The 25,434-nt window shown below is 36.4% G+C and overlaps 3 protein-coding genes across 3 annotated transcripts; 2 read left to right on the plus strand and 1 right to left on the minus strand.

Annotated features, from left to right (window-relative positions):
• The first annotated feature begins 12,578 nt into the window (after positions 1-12,578).
• On the plus strand, positions 12,579-14,053 carry LOC145470573 (histamine H2 receptor-like). Its single transcript, XM_081454380.1, has one exon. The coding sequence runs from the start codon at positions 12,827-12,829 to the stop codon at positions 13,760-13,762; it is 936 nt and encodes a 311-aa protein (XP_081310506.1). The 5' UTR covers positions 12,579-12,826; the 3' UTR covers positions 13,763-14,053.
• Positions 14,053-18,087, minus strand: LOC145470563 (uncharacterized). Its single transcript, XM_081454371.1, has one exon. It carries the CDS (start codon positions 17,136-17,138, stop codon positions 16,143-16,145), a length of 996 nt encoding a protein of 331 aa, XP_081310497.1. The 5' UTR covers positions 17,139-18,087; the 3' UTR covers positions 14,053-16,142.
• A 2,100-nt stretch (positions 18,088-20,187) lies between these two features.
• Positions 20,188-24,737, plus strand: LOC145470565 (uncharacterized). Its single transcript, XM_081454374.1, has 2 exons — positions 20,188-20,989; positions 22,465-24,737. Exon 2 carries the CDS (start codon positions 22,796-22,798, stop codon positions 23,762-23,764), a length of 969 nt encoding a protein of 322 aa, XP_081310500.1. The 5' UTR covers positions 20,188-20,989; positions 22,465-22,795; the 3' UTR covers positions 23,765-24,737.
• Positions 24,738-25,434: the final 697 nt, after the last annotated feature.

The following is a 25,434-nucleotide window of genomic DNA, read 5'->3' on the forward strand; positions in this document are numbered from 1 at the left end:
TAACGTACTTTTCCCTGTAGATTAAATGCTTTGTTTTGAATTATTTCTTTCAGGATGTATTTCAAAATTTAATGAAATGAACATGATTGAGATGACAGTATGGCACTGCTGAGATAATGAAATCTACAGCTGAAACTTAAATAAGTGAACTCGTTGTTTTTGCAACCAAGAATGAAACCCGTCAGTCACACACACATTTCAATTAAATCTTGAAATCTCAATTTAGTATAATTGTTTGATGATAAAGGAAGTTTTTAATTACTTTCGTTGATTGAAACCAAGCGAGCTTTGTGTAGCGGATTTCACTAGCTTGGCATCGATACAAAACGTCTGGTTATGTAGTGTCGATTTGTAATTATTTCTTGATTTTAAAAAAAGTAAAATAAACGCCTGCCTGCTAGTTATGATATTGTCAATTTTGGAATATCTCTCTATAAACATAAAAATTAATCAGCATAGGTTTTTATAAACTACGACTAAATTATGAGCATAGCTGGACATTGATTTAATTATATTTAACCAGAAAGGTCTGGAGTGATGGGGAATAATAACATCAAAAATTAATTACATGACGAAGATATTGGCGTTTTTTTTATTGATTTTCTGGGACAGGGAGGTGGATGGTTTAAGACAATAGAACCTTTGTGAACAAGAAAAGTAATCTTTGAGGCTAAACATGTAGCACCATTGCCTTTTCATTAACTATTGAATAATTTTTTGGAAGTTCTCAGACCTTTTTCTTTACATTCAGCGAGAAGTGCTCTACGATATCTAATATTACAAAATAATTTAAGACAAATGCTTTAAACAAGGACCTTTTCACTCGTCAGCCGCGCTATCCACCTTCCTAAATAATGTGTTTGGATTTTGCGGAGTCTTGAGCCTTTTTAAGAACAACAACGACTTCATTTTACAAATGAACTTAAACTTTAATTTTGTTTTCTTTTCTTATATAGAGTTAACAGAATTGCTTACCCCCGCAGCTAGGTCCAGAAATAATCTAGGCGGGGGCAGGGGTTCATATAAAAAAGAAAGGAATGAAAGAGAAAAGTAATGTTAATTTACAGCAACATTACAAAAGGTACAAGTAAAACAATGTAAACAACTACGGGAAACCGAAAACAAAGTAATAGTGTGATGTGTACATATATAAGCGACTAGAATACTATCATTAATAAACTACAAAAATTTAGATAACTTCTGTATCAGTTGGGAGACTTCAATACGCAGTATTGTGCCAAAGCAACGCAAGCGATAATCGTCGAATTTCGCACTTTGGTCTTGCAATATTTCGCCCATATCTCGTCGATATCTCGGCGATATATCGCGCATATAAGCGACGCGTTGTAACGATAATTCGACGAGATATCGTCGCTTCCCTTTGACATCTTAATACGTCAAGGAGTAGTTCCTTCATTATATTTAGCAATTTAAATTTGATTACTAATTTCACTGAATGTGGGATGGAGTTCCGGACTGAAACACCAAATGAAGCATTCATTCGTAGATGATTTGTTGAGGAAATTGTAATTTTTATGATTAAGGTAGTTATTAAAGTATGGTAAATAGTTAAGAAGAGACGACATGGGATATAGTGTCTTACTTAGTTTAGCAATAATCCTAATTGATTTACTATTTTTATGACAGATGAAGTCGATGTGATTCTTCTTTCATTCCCGAGATATTTGACGACGTCTTTCATTTCACGAACTATTTGTACACTTGACATGGGGTCAAGGATCGTAATTTGAGGAACAAAAAGCATAGTCTTTTGACGAGGGCGAAATTAACATAGTTATATTTCTGTACATTTAATGTCAGTTTATTAGCTTTTAGCCTTTCACTACCTTTGGCAAGCTCTAAACTAACAGTTGATTCAAGGGTATGCAAGTCTTTATTTGCATAAATTATACTTGTATCACCTGCAACCAAATATAAGGTAAATTCTGAAGAACATTTATAGATATCATTATTATATAATAAAAACATTAGCGGTCCAAGGACCGAGTCTTGGAGTACACTACAGAGGGTTTTCTCCCCATTAGAAATAATTTACGTTTACCGATTTCAACTGTTTTTTTTTGGCTAGCTAAATAAGATTGAAACCAAGTATTTACTATTCCTCTTATACTATAACTTTCAAGTTTAGCTAATAGGATACTATGGTGAACTGTATCAAATGCGTTTTTAAGATCAATAAAGATACCACCTGTATACTTTCTGCTGTCAACATTGCCTTCTATAGTATTGCGTGCTGTGTTTGCTTCGAAAATGGTATTGGATGTTATAGAGTATATTACTTTTGTCAACAAATTTAGTAAGATTGTTATATATAAGCTTTTCAAATATTCGATTATAAATGGATAACGGCTGGTGAAATAGGTCGATAATTTTCAGGAAGAGTATTATTGTCATTTTTAATAAGTAGAACAATCTTTGCGAGCTTGAATTTTGTTGGGTACAGCCCAGAAAGAATACTATATTAAATGCTTCAGCTAGGGGTATTGATATAATTGACGTTGCCAGACAATAGTCCTTGGTAGTACAGCCCTGGGACCGGTTGTTCGAAAGCCCATTAACGTTAGTTAATCAGAGTTCAAATTTCTCTCGAATAAAAGTGTTTTCACTGTCCATGTTTCCTGGAGTTTGACATTGGTCAAAGCCAAAATCGAAGGACAAAAAATTTAAAGAGAAAACGTCACTGAAAAGTTACAAAATTGAAATAAAAATTTACGCTAATCCTGGATTACCTTAATCGTGCTTTGAACAACCCGTCCCTGGTAGTTGCCTTGAAGTTAAGGATCAGTGTAGACCTCTATCCTGAGATTTCTTCTTTAAGCTGTTCACTGAATGAGCAGCCTCCTTTCCCCTACAGCTCGTTGGCCAGGATTGGGCACGCGAGGCACAGTTAACAGAGATGACTGAGTGATGAGCAAACATCATTTAACAAACATCCGAGACACCATGAATGTTTTAAACGAGGAAAAGGATGTTAAAGAATCAGAGACCAGAGCTGTTAGTGTACAGAGCTTTCTGGCCCGCAGTTGAAGTCGTGGATGCTCATCTTAGGGTTCGCCCAATTAGATCATTTTTTTTTTGACGCTCCAGTCCATTGGTAGTGAAAGGAATGTGTACAATATGCATTAGGTGTTCAGATTTGAGTTAATAGCTGATTATATACAAACGTTAAGCTTTTAATATTGATGTCCCTTAGCTGCTTTTGCAGAACATGCCTTTAAGCAGCGTTATTACTTCATTTCGAATATCCTTCATTCTCCAAATGAAAATAAGGGGGTTTAGCGAGGACGCCAAATACCCAAGCAAAATAGACACACGAAGAATTAACTCCTTCAAGTTGGGGTTCTGCAGAAGAACCCATAGTAAACTTATAGTTAAAATTACGGGCAAGTACGTTATATAGAAAACAGCTAGAATAATAAGAATCGTAAAGACAGACTTCCTGTACTTGACAAAGTTGATCGCTGGTTGAACGTGGTTTTGAGACATCGCGTTGGCCTGAATTTGCAGTTGATGCCGACGAATTATTCGAAACACTTTGAAGTAGGCTACTGAAGTAACAATAAAACAGCATGACACAAGTAAGATTATTATGAAATATGATCCTGGTCCATTCGGAAATACAAGTAACGGTAGCATAAGCAGCGACAGCATCACGACAATATAATTGACACGACGCGCAGTCAGCACGGATCGGCGAGTCATGTGCAACCATCGTTCAATGGACATGAGCGTTATTAGTAAAACAGTAATTTGATAAAAGTATTTAGCACAGCCATCGCCGATGGATCTTGTTATGGAATAAAACTTTGGCCATTTGCTTTTGTCTAATGAATTAAACTGATCGGAAGATAAGTACCGAGGCAAATCGTTCGCAAAGTGGTTGGGAGATGAGTCCAGTGCAAAAGTCAGTGAAAGCCAATCCAGCGAGCAGAATGTAAGAAGGTGTTCTCAGAGAGGGATTCCTCCAGATCGCCGCCAAAACAAGACCATTGGCTATCACAGCCACGGGCAGTAACGCAGCGATGAAAATTAAAAGTGACAGATTAACTCTATCTAATGCAAGGTTGTGTTCCTTTGCTACAGAGTCAGAGTTAGAGGTGTTGAAAGAAAGCTGATGAAAAAAATGAGTTGTGTTGTTAGACATGGAGCGGGCCGGAGTCTTTGATTTGATTTGAGTTCTCTATCCCTTTAACTGATAACAGAAATTATTTCATGATGGTCCTTTCGTGATATTTCAAATTATCTGTTTCTAATATGGTCTTATATACACTTCACTGTACCTAAAGGAAATCAAACGCATTAAAAATGGTACTGCATTCAAAACTGTGTTTTTGTGATTTCCAATTCATGTTGTTTTTTTAATTTTCGTAAATTAATAAAATGAAATTTCAACTGCAGTAGTGTGCCACTTGGATTTTAATAATGTTACATGAGTAAATAAAATCCATCAGAAGGACATAAGCTCAATTCATGTTTTGAAAGCTTATCACGGTTCTCATTATACGCGTGACGAGTAATTTCTAATGGCAGGAGAGATTTTAATTAAAAGTTCAAAGTCTTATTGAAAGCCTTTTTAAATTACATCGCTGGAGTCACGCGTACACCGTCCAAAAAACGAAACGCTCGCTTTTCAAAACGGTTTTAATCTTGGGCCGATACTGGATCGCTGTGAAACTGCAGCTTTTGCTCTTGTTGTTTCTTCTAAAAGCTTAAGAATCTCACCTGACGGCCTAATTAATGTAAAGACGACAGAATGTCGAATCATTACACAACGTTTTTTTTAAATGCGTTGCCGCTACTTTCTCGGTCACAGAATTAAACTATAATGATGCAAAAGTTGTCAAAACCAAATAAAGGCCTATAAAGACCAAACCCTTATGCTTAAAATCACTTTGTTTAGAACACGAGAGGAAATCCCACCATTCCTTCCTTTAAGCTAAGGTTAGGCAGCGCGTTAATTAAACACGGTATTTGACGTTTTTAATAATTTGAAACGCTGTATTTAAGCGTTCCCGTTTCAAAGTGAGCTTTTCTTTCGTCAAATTTATTTGTTTCTGACGGAAGATGCGAACTCAATTATTTCCGTTGAAGCTTCGTAAAATTCATATATTTATTTTCTCAAGAGTAAATGCAAGGGTAAATCTCATGCTAGATTTGATGAAGACAATCGTAGGATATCGACAAATGTCATAAAAACTTTATCAATCTTAGCTTATATAAACTAGCCAAACCAGTACCAAATTAATTAAAACTGGTAGATTGGTTTTGATTGATATCTATCAAGACGTTTTTTAATGGACTAGGAGTTGGACAAAGGGATGAATTTTTGAGTTAAATATGCTATCTTTTGATTGGCTGTTTAGACAGGTAGGATTCAAAAAATAAGGCAAACATGAGAAAAAGATTAATTAGATTATTCTGTAGAGTGCTTGAAATTATGTTGTATTTGCTAAGTCAATAAATGTGCTTTTAGTCTTTCAGTCAAAAAAGGGAAATCAATTTCCATCTCGCTTTGTTTGGATTAGATAACTAAACCGCACGACCTGCATTTTCAAACTGAGTAGAAATAAATGTATTATTAAAAACAATAGGTTACAACTTAAAAAGCTGTTGTGAAAATCACTTCGCAATGTCGTAATGTTGTGAAGATTCGCAAGTGAATACATGAACATCATGTATACTTCTCAAACTCATTAATAATTCATCAAGTTTGAATAAAGAAAATCATGACCGTGACGGTGTTTGGATATCTGATCTTAATTAGCATAGATTTTGACGATTTTATTTCTCCGTTTTCTCCTCAGTTTTAGTTTCGATTGAGAAGATATATCAAACACTCAAGACAGTGTTTGACCTGAAAACTCTCTTCTCGGTGTCTGGAAATGTGGTCAAACACAGTCTTTTGTGTTTGATATATGACAACTCACATAGTTGCGAGAACAAAGCCTAAGTTATTCAGGCTTGAACCTTGAAAGGGCTCTAACCCATATTATAAGAGTACTGCGAATAAATTTTCTTTAAGTATATGTATCCTAACAACACAGTTTCTTAAGCAATTGCCTTACTCCATTTCGAATATCATTCATCCTGCAAAGGTAAATAAAAGGATTGACTGACGAGGACAGAAAGAAAAACACATTAGACACCAGAAAAGCTAACTCCACATGTGAATGGTTTTGAAAAGAACTATGAACACCAAGAAAGACGAGAAACGGCAGGTAACTTAAGTAAAACAATAATACGATGTATAGGATAGAATATACGGATTTCTTGTACTTCGCTAAGTCTATTGCTGGTTGACCAAAATTCTGAGATGGTTCACTGGTTCGTACTTGTTGTTGATGATGACGAATAATTCGGAAAACTTTAAAATAGGCTACTGATGTAGCAAACAGGCAAATCAAGAGAACGGCGATGGTGATGATATTCAATACCAATCCATGCCTTCCCTTCAGGAGTTGAAAGGAACGTAATATGGGGGCCGGAATTGGAAGGAGAAACAAGACTGTTAAAGTGAAACGTACTCGACGCCCATTCACCAAAGATCGTCGAGCCGACATGTGCAGCCATCGTTCAATCGACATGAAAGTCATAACCAGTACGGTCAAGGCGATGAGGTAGGTACCACAACCTTCAGCAATAATCTTTGCGATGACAAGAAACGCCACAGAATCTTTAATTTCTTGAGGTTTCTTCAAACAAATCATCTCAGCTGCAACAAAAAAAGGCTGCGTCACTAGTCCTGTGCAAAAATCGGCAAAAGCCAATCCACATAGAATGATAGAGGAGGTTGTTCTAAGAGACTGGTTCGTCCATATTGTCATCAAAATCAAGGCATTTCCTGTCACAGCTATGGGCGACATAAGAGTGACAATCAGTGAAATTAAGAATTTAACTGCACTAAAAGCTGAAGTGTGGTCTCTGGCAACTCCGTCAAAGCCGCAAAGGCCGAGGAAGGAACTGTATAGAGATATTACAGTCGTGTTATTTGACATGGTGATCAGCTCTGAGAGAAGTATTTTTCAAGCACGTTTTTTTTTTTCTTAAGACAATATCAGAAGCTCAAAGAAATAAACAATTCGTTGTTTATAATTACTGTTTATTTTTTTCTAAGAGGGCACGGTAACGAATCCTGTAGTCTGATTGGTTCTTAAGACGGCCATGATTTTCCTACCTCTGATCGCATGACCACGGTCACGGCAATGCACGCGCGATGTATGCGTGGAAAAGGTCAACAATAATAAAAGTGATCTGAGGGAGAGGGAAAGAATAAAAAAAAATATATATATATTTACCAGCTTAGGTAGTAAACCTCCTTCCTCTTCTATCAGAAGAAGACTAAATTGTGTGCTGGCAAACCAGTTGTGTTCCGGATGTAACAGTTAATGAGTTGGAAACTTGATAGCGATTATCTCGATAAATGATCTGGGCGCTAAATGAAAATTTGAAGTTTCTGTCACTTTTAGTCTTCATGACTAAACAGACTTAATTTCGCCTTCTTATGGTTAATAAAGATCTGAATGCAGATGTGGGATTTAATTTCAAAATTTTACGATGGAGGAAGTAAGAAAGAGATAAGCTCCAATGAAAATTAAGGTTTTCCTGTAACGCTTTAAAAGTATGTTATTCCAAGGGGAGTCGTCTTTCAAGGCGCTCAAGACAAGAAAATGAACCGTATATGTAGATTAACAGTTACAACTACCACAAGAGGCTTTTGAAGACATGAGTGATCATCGCAGTTATATGCACAACTTTAGCAGTTGTGAAATTAAAGCCTGAAAAAAAAAAAAAAAACAAAAGTAAAAAATAAAAATGAAAAATAAATAAATAAGATAAAATAAAAAAATAAAAAAAATTCAGGCCTGAACGAGATTCCAACCCATGATCTCTGCGATACCGGTGCAGTGCTCTAACAACTGAGCTATCTAGCCAACTGGCAGCTGATCATATTGTGAGTTCGTTACATACCCGTAGGTGTTGACGAATGCAAGTGAATACATGAAAGATCATATATTTGAACTGTGGAGAAAGTTATGAAGACATGATTGATCGTCGCAGTTATATACACAACTTAAGTAGTTGTGAAATTAAAGCCTGAAAAAAAAAAAAAATTCGGGCCTGAACTGGATTCGAACCCATGACCTGTGCGATACCGGTGTAGTGCTCTACCAACTGAACTATCAAGCCAACTGGGAGCTGATTATTTTGTGAGTTCGTTAATTTTTTTTCAGGCTTTAATTTCACAACTGCTTAAGTTGTGTATATGATTGTGATGGTCAATCATGTCTTCATAACTTTCTCCGCAGTTCAAATATATGATCTCTCATATATTCACTTGCAAAAGAGGCGTTTCTCGGAGTCGTGGCACTCAAATTTGGACAGCACCGCCATCAACGAAAGGAAACCGCTCCATCTCGCTTACCTGCCTTTGATTAGATTCAAAATCAAGAAAATGACTGAGTTGAGAGACAACACACGACGCCATATTGGACGAGAACACGTGCTACTTTATTATGTAGCCCAGAGTGCAACGCGCACCCTAACAACTACGAACGGGCTTGTAGCGCGAGTAGAGTAACGAGCTGTGACGAATGTGGACAGAAGCCACCGAAAAATCAGAAAACCAAAACCAGATCGGATTTGAAAAACCTTAGAAAATGTCTAACATCGGAAGTAGTAATTTCAGTCACATGAAGAAACATTTGTATTTTGATTTTAGCGCTGTTCACTTTTTGCAGTTGCTCTTTGCTCTTTCAACCTTACCGAAAGGACACAACATTCAGCCTTTGTTTACAGTATACAGCTAAGAAAAGAGAATACCCTGAAAGGGAATCATCGCACACGAGGCTTTTGCGGATGTAATCAGTTCCTGGAGCTTTATATTTGAATCGGATTACTTTGACAGAATAAAAGAGGGTATAAGTAACGGTTGATTAAAAATCTCACAGCTGATAATCAAGCTCCAATATTCATTTCCAACTTTAATTTAAAACTACGACAAAACTGTGTACGTAATTGAAAAGTGGTCGACAAGATCTAGAGGTAGTAATAAGAAGGTTGTAAGTTAAATAAAACGCGCTGTTGTGATCTATTTAAAAACATGAATCATGTAAAATGTAAAGCAATAATCTTGATTCTGAATGCGAACCTTAACCGGCCGTTAACGGTGGTGACTGTGACTAAGGTGAACGTGTTTGAAGGTTCTTCTTCTATAGCTTTGAAATAATGAAATCTTTTGTTAAAGCAAACAAAAAACATTAAGTGAAATTTATCTTTCATTTTTTCACATTGATTTCCAGCTTGTCATGACTAACATTAAATATGGCAAGCAAGCAGCTTGAGGGTTTATTTGAGCTTTCTATAATTTGATGAAAGTGAAATATAGAAAATAGCCTGTGTTGAAAGACTGCGGAGAATTTTAATAGAAAGACTTTGCATTGGTAAATTATTTTTAATCATACAGCGACTGAATATTTTACGTTGTTTTATACGCGTAAGAAAGTTTTACGACGTTTTAATTTTGGGGCGCTTGTTTAATCGTCCTTGCTCTCGAAAAATCCGAAAAGTCCCCCAAATTAGAAACATTATCGAGAAGACCGTTGCCCGGCGTCAAAAAATTAATATTCTTGGCCAAACTATGAAGTATTTAACAAGCAAAAGGTAAACAGCCTTGATGTTTAATTCAATGAACTTCTTGGAGAAAAAGTTGAAGAACTGCTCAGTATCGAAGAATAAACAAATGATGCTTCACCCCCGGAACGACAAACATATATTTTTTTGAAAGCCACCTGAACATTTCAATTCGTTTGTTTAGTGAGAATAATTCATCAAAAAAACTGAACTGAAGATTAAAAACTGAAAAGCTGCTTTACGCGCAGATGTAGATGACAAGACCACATTACCAGTGTGTCCCCAAACCATAGTCAAGGCTAGTTTTGCCGGAGTTTTCTTTTGGAAGAGGTTATTTGAAGAATTCTCAGTTTGTCGCTCAGAACACAGCCATGTTTAACAACTCAACATGTTCTCCAGTATATAGTCCTTATAGCTCTTGTTGTTTCGATGGTACCACGAGGAATCAAAGTTCTGCTTTTCGTGCATTAACTCTTTCAACTTCAATTATTGTTGCCATTTTGTCTCCTGTAGCAGTGGTAGGAAATGCTTTGATAATGGCTGCAGTGTGGAGGAATCATTCCCTCAGGACACCTTCTTATATTCTTTTATTCGGTTTGGCATGTACTGATCTTTTTACAGGTCTCGTCACACAACCTGTGCATGTCGCAATCGAATGGATGCTCTTAAAGAATCCCCAGGAAACCGAGAAATTGCAGTCGTTCCTTCTTTACGGCAGGCCTCTTGTAGTAGTCTGTGGAAGTTACTTTGCTTTCTTAAGTATAATACTTGTGATTCTAATGTCAGTTGAAAGATGGCTGCACGTGGCTCGTCGACATTTGCTAACTGTTCGTCGTTGCTGCATCATCGCGTCAACAGTGTCCGTTCTCCTGATCCCTCTGGTAGTCTGTCTTACGTTCAAGGGAATTGATCTACTCAACAAGTTTGCATTTCCTCTTTTATTAGTTTGTCTTTTAACCACTTCAATCGCCTACTATAAAGTTTATCGAGTAATTCGTCGCCACCAGCAACAAGTTCAAGGAAACGAATCGTCTGAAAACTGTGGTCAACCTGCAATAAATGTGGCGAAGTATAAAAAATCTGTTTACACGGTACTGTACATCGTTGTAGTTTTTTATATTACGTATGTTCCTTCTGTTGTAAAGATCGGATTTTCCATTTTTTACTATGACCATTGTGTATTAGAGTGGGCTCAAAGGATTACGGTGGTGTTTTTATTTTTGCCTTCTTCAGTTAACCCTCTTATTTACCTCTGGAGGATGAAAGATATTCGTAACGAGGTAAAATTAAACACTTGTTTAAGCAACTAATCTATAAGGCAATGTAGAGAAAACCTGTAAATAGTCAAATTTTGGAAAAGATGTTTCTAACATAAGTCGTGAAGTTAACTAACTTGTAGGGAGCAGGAATACTTTCAGCGATAATCTCTAATTAAGTTGGTTCACGCTTAGAAATGTCAATGAATGGGCCGCGTAATGGTTGTGTTAGGAGCACGGTATTCGGGCAATGTACATCCCGACCTGGACCGTTGAACTTTTTTCTATAACTTGATCCTTCCACGTCCAAAGTCAAATTTGCTGGTCTTACTTTTGAGTATAAATGAACCCCTTGTGTGTAACTATCCGTCGTAGTAGTTGTAAAGTTGACACCTGTCTTATTCAGTAGTTTTATGCTACTAATACTGTGTAAAAATAAATCGTTAGCACTACTTTTTGCTAGTTCTGATCGTGTTTCTGTTATTTGGGTATTGTAAAAAAATGTAACATTAAATAACTAGTTTTCAGCCTTGAGTGAAAGGTGAGTGAAAGGATGAAAAGAATAACTACTTTTCATGTATAAGTAAAGCAGGAACTGATGCATTAGCGAAGAAGAGATCTTTGGAATGTTTGAGGAGGAGGACAGGGGAACAGTGCAACCAATGATACATGTAGCTTTGAAAATCATCAAGCGTTAGTTAAAATAAAAACGTTAATTCAATGAAACGTTGAATTTTCCTGTAATCCTTCAAAAAATGAACTGTGCATGCTCGACAAAGACGTATTTTAGGCTAAGTATGAAGGCTGAGTTACAAAAGCCAAAATGTAGATTGTGATTCATCAGTCAGAGAACTAAAACATGTAGGGAATATCTCCTCAAAGGTTTTCTTTTTTTCTATATTATGCAAAAACATACATGTAGAGTCTTTTCCCCTGAGCCTTATATCAAACCGATTAAACAAACTTCAGAATTACGTATATGTGTCTATGAAGCATGAAATAGATCAGAAAAGGGCTGTATGATAAAAATTTTGATCCAAGTTAAATGCCACTGAGCGAGGAAAATAAAAATTAAAAACTCACTTATGCTAGGCTTGATAGATTGATTTAAGAAGTAAGTTCAAAAGTAGACATCCACTGATATAAAATATTGATGTGCAACAAAAGGAAGATGGACAGAAATTAATTAAATGTCGTAGAGTTGTTAAGAAACGTCTGAAATTTAACCTCGATTCTCAATTTAACATAATCTCGTATTTAAGTAACTCTGCTTCTTTTTATTAAGCCTGATGGATAAATTCGGAACAAAGGCAAATATAGTTCTGATGAATATCAAAGATGAGTGCATTAAAATTTGTCAGCAAAGAGCGACTAAAGAGTAAACCATTGATTGTTCTCTGCCAGTGCGTAGAGACCAAATCAAAAGAAAGATCAGAAAACCTGTACTGTAAAGCAGCTGATTTAACAGTCGAGAAGCAAAGTAACTAAAACTTTTGTTATCTTTCAATCTTACAACATTTGAACTATTCTATTTTTATGGAAAGGAGAGAGAATACCAATTCTTTTTCTTTATAGGAAAGATAATCCCACGAAAATGAAAAGAAAAATATCAGAGTTTCTTCAAATGAAAAGCCACGCGACGTTTTTAATTTATGATACTTTATTAATTCATTTATTAGTGTTTTTCCTTGCATAAGCAATTAGAAATCCAATCAATCAATGGATCAATCAAAACTGTTACTGAAAAGGTGTAGATGAAAACCTCCGCACTCAGAGATCTCTTCCATTTTGGAAATTATTTATAGTACACATGTCTAGCAGGAAAAACGCGGCATCTTTGTCTAAGGTTAGCACTTCGAGCAGTTCCATTTACATGTTATCCATCAAGTTACCAAAGAGCAAGGTTGCAGTGATCACTGATGGCAATTACCACCAACGTCTCTATCCTTTGTAGCTTTGATGGCGTGACGGACAGGAAACAAGATCCTGCTTATGACGAAGCAATTTTACTACTTTCAATAGTTATCGCTGTTCTCTCGCCGATTACAGTGACAGGAAATGTTTTAATTGTGGCAGTAATTTGGAGGAATCGGACCTTGCGAACTCCCTTCTACATGTTCCTTTGTGGATTAGCTTTAACCGACCTATCCACAGGACTTATCACTCAGCCATTTTATGTTTCATCCCAGTTTATTTGTTCGGAGGGACCCCAGGAAATCGAGGGCCGTCAGACGTTTCTCTTTTTAGCGAGAGTAGTTACTGGTGGCTTTGGAAGTTACTTGATATACGAGACGGTCCTGATTCTCACATGCATGTCGATTGAAAGATGGTTGCAGATGTCGCGGAGATTCTTGTTTACCCAGCGTCGAGCGCGTTTTATTGTCGCTGGGATATTTCTCGCTCCGATCCCATTCGCTGTGTTTCGCACGTTAAACACCTTAACGGGTAGCTATGAACATGTTTTGACAGTTTCCTTCGCCTTTTTATGGCTTTGTCTCATTGCCATATCGTCATCGTATTTTAAGGTTTTCCGAATTATTCGATGTCACCAACAACAAGTGCAAGCCAGAGAAACGCGTCAGATTTCAGGTCAACCGGCGATAAACTTGGCAAAATACAAGAAGTCTGTGTTTTCTATTCTGTATATTGTGCTATTATTTTACATTAGTTACGCTCCTTTTATTGTCTTTTTCGGGATCTATCGCTCTCTCAGGGATCACTCTGTGGTAGAACTGGCTTATGTTATGTCGTTGACGTCTGTATTTTTGTCTTCTTCGCTAAATCCTCTTATTTATATTTGGAGGATGAATGATATTCGCAACGGGGTCAAACAACTGATTTGGAAGTACATGTAACACTAAAGGAGCAATGTCTTTAATTTGTAATGCTTTAAGATAATGTAATGCATAGAGGGAAAATTGTGAACTGAAAGAGGGAAAGGATGGGTTCAAAAAAGCAGCCTATGTCAAATATAAGGTGGCTAATGTAACTTCAAGTGTTGATCGGCTCGACTCTGTTTATTCAACATGTTGCAAACATGGTACTGTGGCCCTGTTCTTGTGAAAATTGGAAAGGTATTAATTGCTGAAATAATATTGTGTAATAATATAAAACACCAAAAATGTTCAAAATGAAATATATTTGGAATGGTGTCTTTGCTAAATTTATTATTCCTTATCGAAATGCATCAGGTGTAATAAAGGGCATTTGTTTTCCTTTGGTTGATGGATTTGTTCACTCACAACTGTAAATAACATGACATACACGCAGAGTAAGGTGATTACACATTGTACAGCTGACAAATCAGAGTTGTCCATTTACTAAGGTAATAATGTGTCATGGTAAACTTTATCCTCTCTAAAGACACTGGCACATGAACGATGTAATCAAACGCACGGTGGGAGCTGAACGAACGTTTCAGAATAGGGGACACGCTTGGCAATGAACGCGAGAAGAGAACCCTGCCGCATAAAGCTACATAAGCTTTGTTAGCCTGAGAACAGTAAATCCAAAAATATATCTGGGAAGTCAGTGGTTTCTCGCGACAATGTCCAAACGGGAAACGTAAAGTGTAGGAGTAATTTTGAAGATGGAGATTCATTCAGGACTGAAAGAGAAGAACCGTGCATGGTATGGTACCGTTTGACATATATTGGTGCCATCTTTTCATCTATATCTCAACAATGATTCGAGTCGTGCAAAAAATGATTCATTGTCAAATGCAAATAAGTTTCCAAAGGAAATCAATTACAAAGGAGAGCATTATGAGTTCGCTGTTTACCATTTATTGATAAGCTTTGTACCTTTCTATTTGAAATTAATGCTAATTGCGCACTCAAGGACCGGATATATAGTACACATGACGGGTCGGAAGGAGGAATATTAAAGCGGCGAAGTAGGTTCAAAGCAAGGTGGCTCTTAAATTTTGTTAAAGGCAATCTGACTTTTACGTTTACAATACAGCAGCTGTATACCCGCTTTTGGAGCTGAGTGTGCATTATCTTTTTGTAGATGCACGGTTGGAAATTATACAGCGGGATGTTTTCTTGCCAACACAATCACCGCCCCTTCTCAGATGGACATAATTTCGATTTTCACGAGATATTCTAATCGAATAGACTTCATCAGCCTCCAAGGTAATCTATCAAACACGAGAGATCGTGTTCTATCACATTTCTAAACACCAAGAAGAGAAATGAAATTGCAGAAGTCGAAGTGAATGGAATTGCGTTGAAGCACTGTTTAGAGTGTTTGCTATACCTTCTTAATCAAAACTACAACTAGGGAAAAGACGGAGAATCAAAATCGTAAAAATCTATGCGAATTCAAATCCGATGTCCAAACACCATTACAGTTATGATTTGTCAAAGTTGATGAATTATCAATGAGTTTGAGAAGGGCTGCAGGTCAACATCGTCGTCGGGTTGCGCCATCTTGGGGGCTTGATATTAATCACTATTAACACCATTACATTGAACACATCTCACGGAAAGAGCTATTTTAATTTCTTGAAGTAATCGAAATCTACAACAATAAATTTTTCTGAATATTTTAAGTTCGCCCTGCATAAGCAAGCTATAAGCTAACAGCTTCATTCTTTACATTCTGTGTACCGTTAAAATGTCTCGGTGTAGCCCTGCCATATATCATTTATCATTTCTTGTTACTGATTTTATTCGGTTTTAATATTCGACAAGGCAGTTTACAGCCAAAAATAGGCCAAGTTCGATATATTAATATTCTAACATGGCTCCGAGGCTTTCAGGTCAAAATTGCAAATTTTGTAAGTTTGTTTTGTCCCTCAATAGACCAGTTTCGATATTTTAAAATTCAGCCTAAGACAATAGACCTCAGCACGAGGCCATAAACTCTGTAGTTATTCCCCAGAGCCTCGTGCTGAGATCTATTGTCTTGGGCTCAATTTTAATATACCGAAATTGGACAGGACACTTGGATACAAAGAAAACAACACCAAATATAGGCGTTTGTCTCGAAAGCCTTTGAACCATGTTACTGACATTTCGAACATGGCCTATTGCAAAGAAAAAATGACAGCTTTGCATTTGAATATAAAGGTGATATTTGATATTATGTTTCAAAATGTTGCGATTTAGGTAAGATCAAATTTTACACTGACTTCCTGATATCGTCAACTATATGCATTTTAAAGTGTCTTAAGCGTATAGACCAGAAAAGTGTCATTTTATGACACTATACATTCATCTGAGTTCTCATTTAGTTGTCCACCTTACAAAATAGTTGCTTCAGCAACTGCTTTACACCATTGCGAATATCACTCATCCTCCAAAGGTAAATGAGAGGACTAAGCGAAGAGGACAAAAACAAAAATGACGCTGACACTGTAGAAAACAACTCTAATTGAGAGTCCTTCAACCAGATGGATAGTCCAAGGAAGAAAAGGACGAGCACGAAACCAATGTAAAATACTCCTAAAATATAAAGCATCGAGAACACAGATTTTTTGTACTTTTTTAAGTTGATTGCCTGATGGCAAAAGTTATGAGCCGGTTCGTTTGCTCGAATTTGTCGTTTGTGACTCCGAATGATTTGAAAGACTTTAAAATAAGCAAGCGTTGTGCTTATAGTACAAAACAGGAAAACGAAGAAAAAGGTGATAGCAGTAGCGAGTCGATACGTATTATTGAAGATGCGCAAAAAGTGAAAGACTGCAAAAGGAATCAGAAGAAGTGAGACTGCTACCATGATAAAATGGATACGGCGAACAGTCAGCAAAGTTCGGCGAGCCATGTGCAGCCATCTTTCAATTGCCATCAGTGTAAGAAGCGACACAGACAAGAAACAAATGTAAGCACCGCATCCATATGTAATAACTGCAGTAGAAATTTGGAATAAAGGCAGACTGTTTATCTTCTGTGGTGTTTCCAAACAAATAAGTTCGCCTGCAACAAAAAAAGGCTGGATGACGAGTCCATTGCAAAGATAAGTAAACGCCAAATAACGGAGAAGAACGTAGGTTGGTGTTTTAAGAGACTTGTTCTTCCAAATTGCAGCCATGATCAATGCATTCCCTACCACTGCCACTGGAGATAAAATTGTAGTGATCAGTAAAGCCGTGAGAGTTACTGCGTGAAACACAGAACTGCGGTCTCTTGCGACACCATCCAGGATGCAAAGCCTGAACGAATCATTTGTAAAAAGCTTCATCGTGTTATTGAACAGGGCGGTCCACCGAGATTGGAAAACGACCATCAGACGAATTTTCCCCTTCTCCTTTCACCTGTGGCCAACAAATAATTCAAAAAGTAAAAATATTCTTATCATCACCATGGAAGACATTTCTTTTTTGGATAAATTATGGATATGAACCAATCGGTAGGATTGGTTCAATCAGTATTTATTCGCCCCACCTCTTGCCACCAGCCACTTGATGTAGACTAACAACTTTAAATTATGCAGTTTTGGTTCACGCACCTAACTTCTCATCAGTAGGGAGTTAAAGAAGACGGCAACGAGAACGTCGCTAAACAAAAGATTTAATAAGAAATGCAGCGATTGTGCACGTACGTTATAATTGTTTGGTACATTTCTTTGCCGTCCCCTGCAAAACAACAACGCGAAATGCCCAAAGTCTGCGTCGTCTGGAGACATTTTTAATTCCAGTTGTACGCTGTGTTCAATACTCAGTTTTGGGATAGATTTGACAAAGAGAAACAAACGAATCGAAATGACTAGAGTACCGCAAAATTCTTAGGTAAAAATATGAATTCATTTTTTAGTCGACGTTGTCCATGGCGTCGCCATCGTCGTTACTTAAACTCCCTAATACCTATGAATAGCGCAATCTCTGTTTCAAGAAAGTTACATTGCGTAGATCATCAAAGGAGGGCGTAGTATTACGAAGATTTGTAAAACCAAAGTAGTATAATGATCAGAACCGTGCAGAACGTTTCGGTTAGACTAAAGCGAGTCAAAAAGATTCACTGATTTAAGGCGTGCATGAGGCGTGCACCTCATGTGTACCTTCGTGTACAGCAAAGACAACATGAATGACATGGTTATCATCGAGATTAATCGACTATTCAAGAAATGAATTATTTTCTCTTTGATGAATTTGCTCAGCGTAGGTACGGCACGTTCAGTCACAGCCAACATAGAATATAATGTATAATCAGCGCAAAGCGAACAAAATTAATTAAAAACTGCACAGCTGGGCAAGACAAAAACACTCAAATACGGTTCACATGCAATCATCTTGTAGTCGTTTATTTGAGTAAAATATATGAAAAATTGATTTAGACTGAATTGAAAATCGAGTTTTGTTTTGCTAGGTTTCCGATTACACAATGACGTGAAAAGCAAGTAAAGTAAACTTAATTAAAATCTTCAATTGAAGTTAGAGAAATGATGTTTTGGTTTCCAAACATTCAAGTGCAGTGCACCGTATTTGCATTTGCCTTAATATTAAAATACTGGTTTCTTTTCAGAATCCATCTTATTGGCATCTAAATTACGAAGTAATTTTGGTTTGCTTCCTACGAAATACCATTTTGCAGAGAAACTAAGGATTCGCCAGCTTATAATGTCAATTGAGTTTTTGTCCTTTACGAAGGGAAAATTGACAATAAATTATCCATCTACAGTACTGTTGAAAAATGATACAGATGGAATTGACCGAATTGCGGCAATTTCTAAGAATTTTGCGAAAGCGTTGCAAACTTTCGTTTTAGGCGACGTTTTAGCAATATTTCAGCAATACTTCGTTTGGCTTAAGACGTAGCCGTACTTAAAAATTTAACACTCGAAGCTTTACGCTGAATACACGTTATCCTGAGGGTTTGTTTGATGTCGGGAAGAATAACAATATTTCATTTCTGATCATTTGAGATTGATATATACTTTCGCAATTTGACTTTGAACCACTGCACACCAACTGGATACGTACGCTTTATAAATCACCAAGTGCGATGCGCGTTATTTATACAGTTGAATTCCGGTTTCTCGGACATTCAGTTTTTCGAACCTTCTGATAACTCAAACCAGAAGTCGTTTTACCTCCTCAGTCAAACGCTGTAATTTTCCCTTGCAAGTTCGAAAAATCGGGATTGCACTGTATTTAACTGTTTTCACTGTCAAAGTAATGCATCTTATATTAAATAAAACGTATCGGAATCTCGGCTTTAGGAAGAAAATTGCTTACTTTCATTGATTTTGTGGATTTGCAATGGACCACAGTACCGGATTGCTGTTCAGTTTGCACGCGAAAAGTAATTTACAAATGTACAGCCGTAAAATACTGCACAATATCATCTCCTGTCCTAGATTTGGAGTTAATAAATATAATAATAATAATAATAATAATAATAATAATAATAGTAATAGTAATAGTAATAGTAATAGTAATAGTAATAGTAATAGTAATGATAATGATAATGATAATAATAATAATAATAATAATAATAACAATAATAATAATTATTATTATTGTTATTACAAGAAGCTCTGTCACTTACCGGTGATATACAGAGAGGTCCTTTTCTAAATATATCATAAGTCACAAGATTAAAGGAATAAAATATGTTCTAAAACTAAACTAATACGGAGTTTTCTTGGTAAAATAATTGCTCTTTTCACGGTAGGCACAGAGGAAACCAAAAGGTGACTGTGTGAAAAACGTCCTGCGTTTTTATTCCGTAATACCGAAACTCTGTACCAGATAGAAATTCTAATTCTCTAAAAATTCTATGTTTTTAGTTTCTTAAGACTTTGGCATTTTTGGCGACTGAGAAAATGACGTCATGAATTAAGGGTCGAATTTTGGCCTTTAGTAATATAGGGCATGACTATTTGAAAGACTTTTTCACCAGGATCTCAAAACGAAGAAAAAATTGATATGTCTATCTACTAAAAAGATGTGACGTTTTGAAATTTTCATTTTACGAGATGAACCACAAGAACATGGTTTACCACGTGACCAAGAAATCCAATAAAGCAAGAGACGAGAAAAGCTTGTCAAAGCAATATGTTCGATTCTTTCGATTCCCACAAAAAGGTAAACGAATATATAAAGAGGAAAGTGAACTGACGGTTTCCTTTCAATGTGTCAATATCCAACAATAAATTCAAAAAACAGATGAAAGCACGTTTTTCGGATATAAGCGCAAGATCAGCGAAAAAAACGTGTTCGTGAAAGAACTTAGAAAAGATCAGGACATAAATTCCATGCCATAAAATTGCTTTCTCTTTCCACCGAGAGCGAAACAAAGAAAGAAGAAACGTAATAGTCGACTGAATATTTTGATTTAAATCAACGTTTATTTTTAATTAACAAGAGCTTTGTCGTCAACATTTGGATTGCTTTTCTAATCATAAAGCATGAATTATAAAGGTTGGTAACTCAGGAAGTCTCTTGGTAACCATGTCATGAAATGAAAGTTCATGATATCGTATCGAATTTAAATGTATTAAAATGCAGCTATTTGGACCAGTGTTTGTTGTTAATTCAAATTTAGATTTTTGAGCGTATGTATCCTTAAGCTTAGCCCCAACATTACTCAGTGGCTCAGTTTTAATAGATTAATTATGATACTTTCCTTGGCTCTTTTGTCGTATGTTTGTTGCGGTACGGAAGAAGACTGTCAGTTCTCGATTAACTAATTTCAAGTTAGTTATAATGAAAAGACCTACCAGTCATAAAGGATAAATATAGCAAGAGACACTACGGGGGTTTGTGTACACTTTATCTTGAATTCAATTCAGTTCTCGTTAATAAAAAGTAAACTCGAAACAAGCTTTAACAAGACATCAGTGTGGTCTACAAGAGACAAAAGATTATTTCCGCCTTACCGAAGAGTCACCGTTCCCTCTTTTAAAGTGCCACTGTCTGCCACAACAATATGTCTTCTTCTATTCCATATAGTTACTACAGTCCTTGCCATTTAGAGGGCGTCAACAAAAAGCAGACTGTGGTAATCGTAGTGACCTCCATCATCATTAACATTCTGTCACCGGTAGCAGTGATAGGGAATGCTTTAATAATGGCTGCAATTTGGAGGAACCAGTCTCTTAGAAGACCCCCTTCCTATATTCTACTGGGCTTTTTGGTATTTACTGATCTTTATTGTTTTGTCTAATGACTACATCGACCGCCTATATTAAAGTTTTTCGAATAATTCGTCGTCACCAACAGCAAGTTCAAGCACACGAGCCGCGCCAAAATAGTGCTCAGCCGGCAATAGACCTGGCGAAGTACAAGAAATCTGTCTTCTCAATCTTGTACATTTTAGGAGTTTTTTATATCAGTTACCTTCCATTTATTCTCTTTACTGGTCTCTCTTTTTATTACAGCCATTCTGATTTGGAGATGGCATTTATAATTTCACTAATGTTTCTGTTTGTGTCTTCCGCTCTGAATCCTCTCATTTGCTTGTGTAGAATGAATGACATCCGTAATGGGGCGAAACAATTACTACGGAGACTTGTTTGCAAGGAAACCTAGCGAGAGACGAACATTACAACAATATGATCTGTATGATTCATGTATACAAGATATAGTATTGTACAAGCAGGTTTACAGAAAGGACTCACTACAATGAGAATGACAATGACAATGTTAATGAATATATTATTTGTTCCTTTAAAGTCCTTTGAAAAAAATATTTCATTTTTAAGTGGCTCAGAACGTAAAGAATGAACAGAGGCCCAAAATTTGGGAAACCAGGAGTTTGAGATATAAGAAATATTTAAGAAACAGAACGAATACTTCTTTGTAGCCATTGTATGCAATATTCCTTGCATAATTTTATATCTATTGTTTAGCTTCTGAAATGTTCTCAGCGGACGGCGCGAGATTGGCAAGCTGTGTTGCCTGCTATATTTCCCTCTATATCATAAAGCACTGTGATAAAACACTCCGGACATGTGAGAACACTCGAGAAATGTAGAAAACGCTCGCCTACGGCTTGTGTTTTCCACATGTCCCTCGTGTTCTCAAATGCCCGTCGTGTTTTATCACAGTGTAATACACTTAGGCTTCTTTATTTGTTAAATATACTATGCTTTGGACCCAGTTTTCTTGCTTTTCTGTTGTTTTAATTTTTATCGCTGTTTTCACGCCTAAATAAAAGTCGCCAGCTTCCTCTGTGTACATGTATCCCATATTGATGTTTTGCTTTTAAAACAAGATGAAGATTGCAGTTCTATTAATTTCATCCCTCTGCCCTGTTTTTCATTCCTTTTATGTAAGCCGTCGCATAATTTATTGTATTGTAGAGATTGAAGAAGCCTTTACACACAAAATAGGGTCATGCAGAAAAATATTCGAAAGTCGGAGGTTATCTATAAATTAGTTTTACTTGCACAACGTGTTGATAAAAATATTTGAAGTAATTGGTCAAGAACCGCCTGAACAGAAATAGAACCAATATCTTCAACTTTTCTCGAAAATTATACGGAAAAAAAAAAACAGCTTCCGGACTTAATAATGCTGATTAAAACTGTTTGGTAAATGTTAAATTGCATCTAAGAACTAATGCTTTTTTGAAAACAAACTTTAATGATTAATCTCTTGGCACCACAGGAGGTGAGACTGAGGAAAAAAAAAACACAAAGTTTTCCACTGTCGAGATCCGAAACAATTGAAAGGTGAGGAAACAATATCTTTTTATTTGTTTTCCTTAGAAGTAATGCTAATAATAATGAAATTAAATGACCTTGACAGAATACAAATATTTGTCCAAGATTAGATTATATCTAGGAAACCTGTCCGTTATGACTTGGTACCAGAAGTATTGGAGATGCGGAATGGAGAAAGCTGTTCGTAAGGAAGAATTGAACGAGGTCACAAGGATTTATGTGCATCACAATTAACGAAAGAGAAGATTATCACTCGCCTCAGTCCGAGGGCCATCATGAGTAGTAACCTGACCGTGTCTCCAACACAGGATCATTTGAAGTTTTGCTACTTAGGCAGCGGCGTCCAAAACAATAGTTTTACATTTAACGCAGTAACTATTTCCACGTCAGTTGTCTTAGCTGTGTTGTCGCCGATAGCGGTAGTGGGAAACATCTTGATCATGGCGGTAATTTGGAGGAATCAGACTCTTAGAACACCATCCTACATTCTGTTGAGCGGTTTGGCTTTTACTGACTTTTGCACAGGATTTATCACACAGCCGTTATTTGTGGCAAGCAGATTTATTTGTTTTGAATCGTCGCAGGAAACTAACGCCCCACTGTTATCATTTCTGCCTTACACCATAGCTTTTTCTGCAGGCTGTTCCAGTTACTTTAATACCTTAACATTACTACTTATAACACTTATGTCTATCGAAAGATGGCTGCACATGACTCGTCGATCACTCTTAACTGTGCGACGTAGTTGTTTGATTGTGGCAGCATTGATGGTCCTTCTCATACCACTCGCAGCAGTTCATTTGAAGCACATCTTAAAAAAAATTTCTAATCCCGTTTGGACGACAGTATTTTCCGTCATTTTACTCTTTTGTATTATTACAACTTCGATTGCTTATTTTAAGGTTTTCAAAATTATTCGTCGTCATCAACTCCAAGTAACAACCAATGAAACGTCTCAGAACTTTGGTCAACCAGCAATTAACTTGGCAAAGTACAAGAAATCTGTGTTTACGATCCTGTATATTTTGGCATTACTTTTCGCTAGTGTCTTGCCTCTTCTTGTATTTGTTGTACTTTCGCTCTTTTCGTACAATCTTTCCGTGTTAGATTTAACATTTCAAATAGCGTTAACGTTTTCCCATTTATCGTCTTCACTCAATCCTCTCATGTACCTCTGGAGGATGAATGATATTCGTAACGGCGTGAAGCAATTGTTAAATCACCTTCTTTGCAGAGATGGCTAGAAAGTCGTGAAGCAAACTTGCTTAACATTATGAATTAGAGACCACTATTACCAAGTACAAAGGGTTTTTGAAAAAAAAAACCCTGTTCTCGTAGGTGTGTCAAATGGCTTTTGATAAAGGTCATGATGATCGAATGGATGAATTGGGTCGATCATCGAACGTGCAACGTTTTTAGACGAGAGGAACTGCTGATGCTGGCGATTTTGAAAGAAATTTGATGGAGAAAAAGTGATAAGAACACGCCAGGCTAGAATTTGGAGAAGCTGAGCGAAGATCTATCCAGTCATTGTCAATAGCGAAGCGCGCGAGTGACGTCATAACTCAGACAAACTCAGACAAACAAAACGGATTGGTGGAAGATTTGACGCCTTTTCAAGCGCGTAAGCAAGTGTTCCTAAAACAATTTTTCAAACAAAAATTTGGCGTTTATTTTCCTCCAATTTCTCTCAGAAAACGCTTACGTTGTCCGACTCTCGCGGGGTTCCAATAATTTGCATTCTATTTTTAGACTTTGTGCGCTTCGTTATCAAAGGAAGGCTTAGTATTACGAAGATTTGTAGAACCAAAATAGTAATGATCAGAAGCGTGGAGAACGTTTCGGTTAGACTAAAGCGAGTCAAAAAGATTCACTGATTTAAACTGGACTCCTTTTTTTGTTTTGACTCTTGAAATGTTGGAGTAATATGCCAGTTTGAGTCCGTTACCTACCTTACACTTTGAATTCTAAGCTGGTATAATAAAGATAAGATATCAAGTCTCAGATTAAAGCTTGCACCTCGTGTATACCCTCATGTACAGCAAAGACAACATGAATAACGTGGTTATGATCGAAATTAATCGACTTTTCAAGAAATTAATTATTTTCTCTTTGATGAATTTGCTCAGCGTAGGTACGACAAATTCAATCACAACCAACATAGAATATGATGTATAATCAGCGCAACGTCAACAAAAGTAATTAAAAACTGTACAGTTGGGCAAGACAAAAACACTAAAATACAGTTCACATGCAATCATCTTGTAGTCATTTATTAGAGTAAAGTATATGAACAACTGATTTGGACTGAATTGAAAATTGAGTTTTGGTTTTGGTAGCTTCCGATTACAGAATGACATAGAAAAGCAAGTAAAGTAAACTTAATTAAAATCTTCAATTGAAGTTAGAGAAATGATGATGTTTTGGTTTCCAAACATTTGAATTCAAGTGCAGTGCACCGTATTTGCATTTGCATTTATATTGGAATATTGGCTTCTTTTTAGAATCCATCTTATTGGCATCTAAATTACGAAGTAATTTTGATTTGCTTCCTCCGAAATACCGTTTTGCAGAGAAACTAAGGATTCGGCAGCTTATTTAAATTTTATTTTATTTTATTTTTCAATTTAAATTTTGTCGTTTAAGAAGACAAAAATTTGCAATAAATTATCCATTTAAAGTGTGTTGAAAAATAATGCAAATGAAATTAACCGTATTGCGCACTTTCCAAGAATTTTGGGGAGAGCGTTGCAAACTTTCGTTTTAGGCGATCTTTAAGCAATATTTCAGCAATATTTCGTCTGGATTAAGACGAAGCCTTACTTAAAAATTTAACACTCGAAGTTTTACCCTGATTACACGTTATCCTGAGGGTTTATGTGATGCCTGGAAGAATAACAACATTTCATTTCTG

Source organism: Orbicella franksi, chromosome 15, assembly GCF_964199315.1.
Source record: "Orbicella franksi chromosome 15, jaOrbFran1.1, whole genome shotgun sequence".
NCBI lineage: Eukaryota > Metazoa > Cnidaria > Anthozoa > Scleractinia > Merulinidae > Orbicella > Orbicella franksi.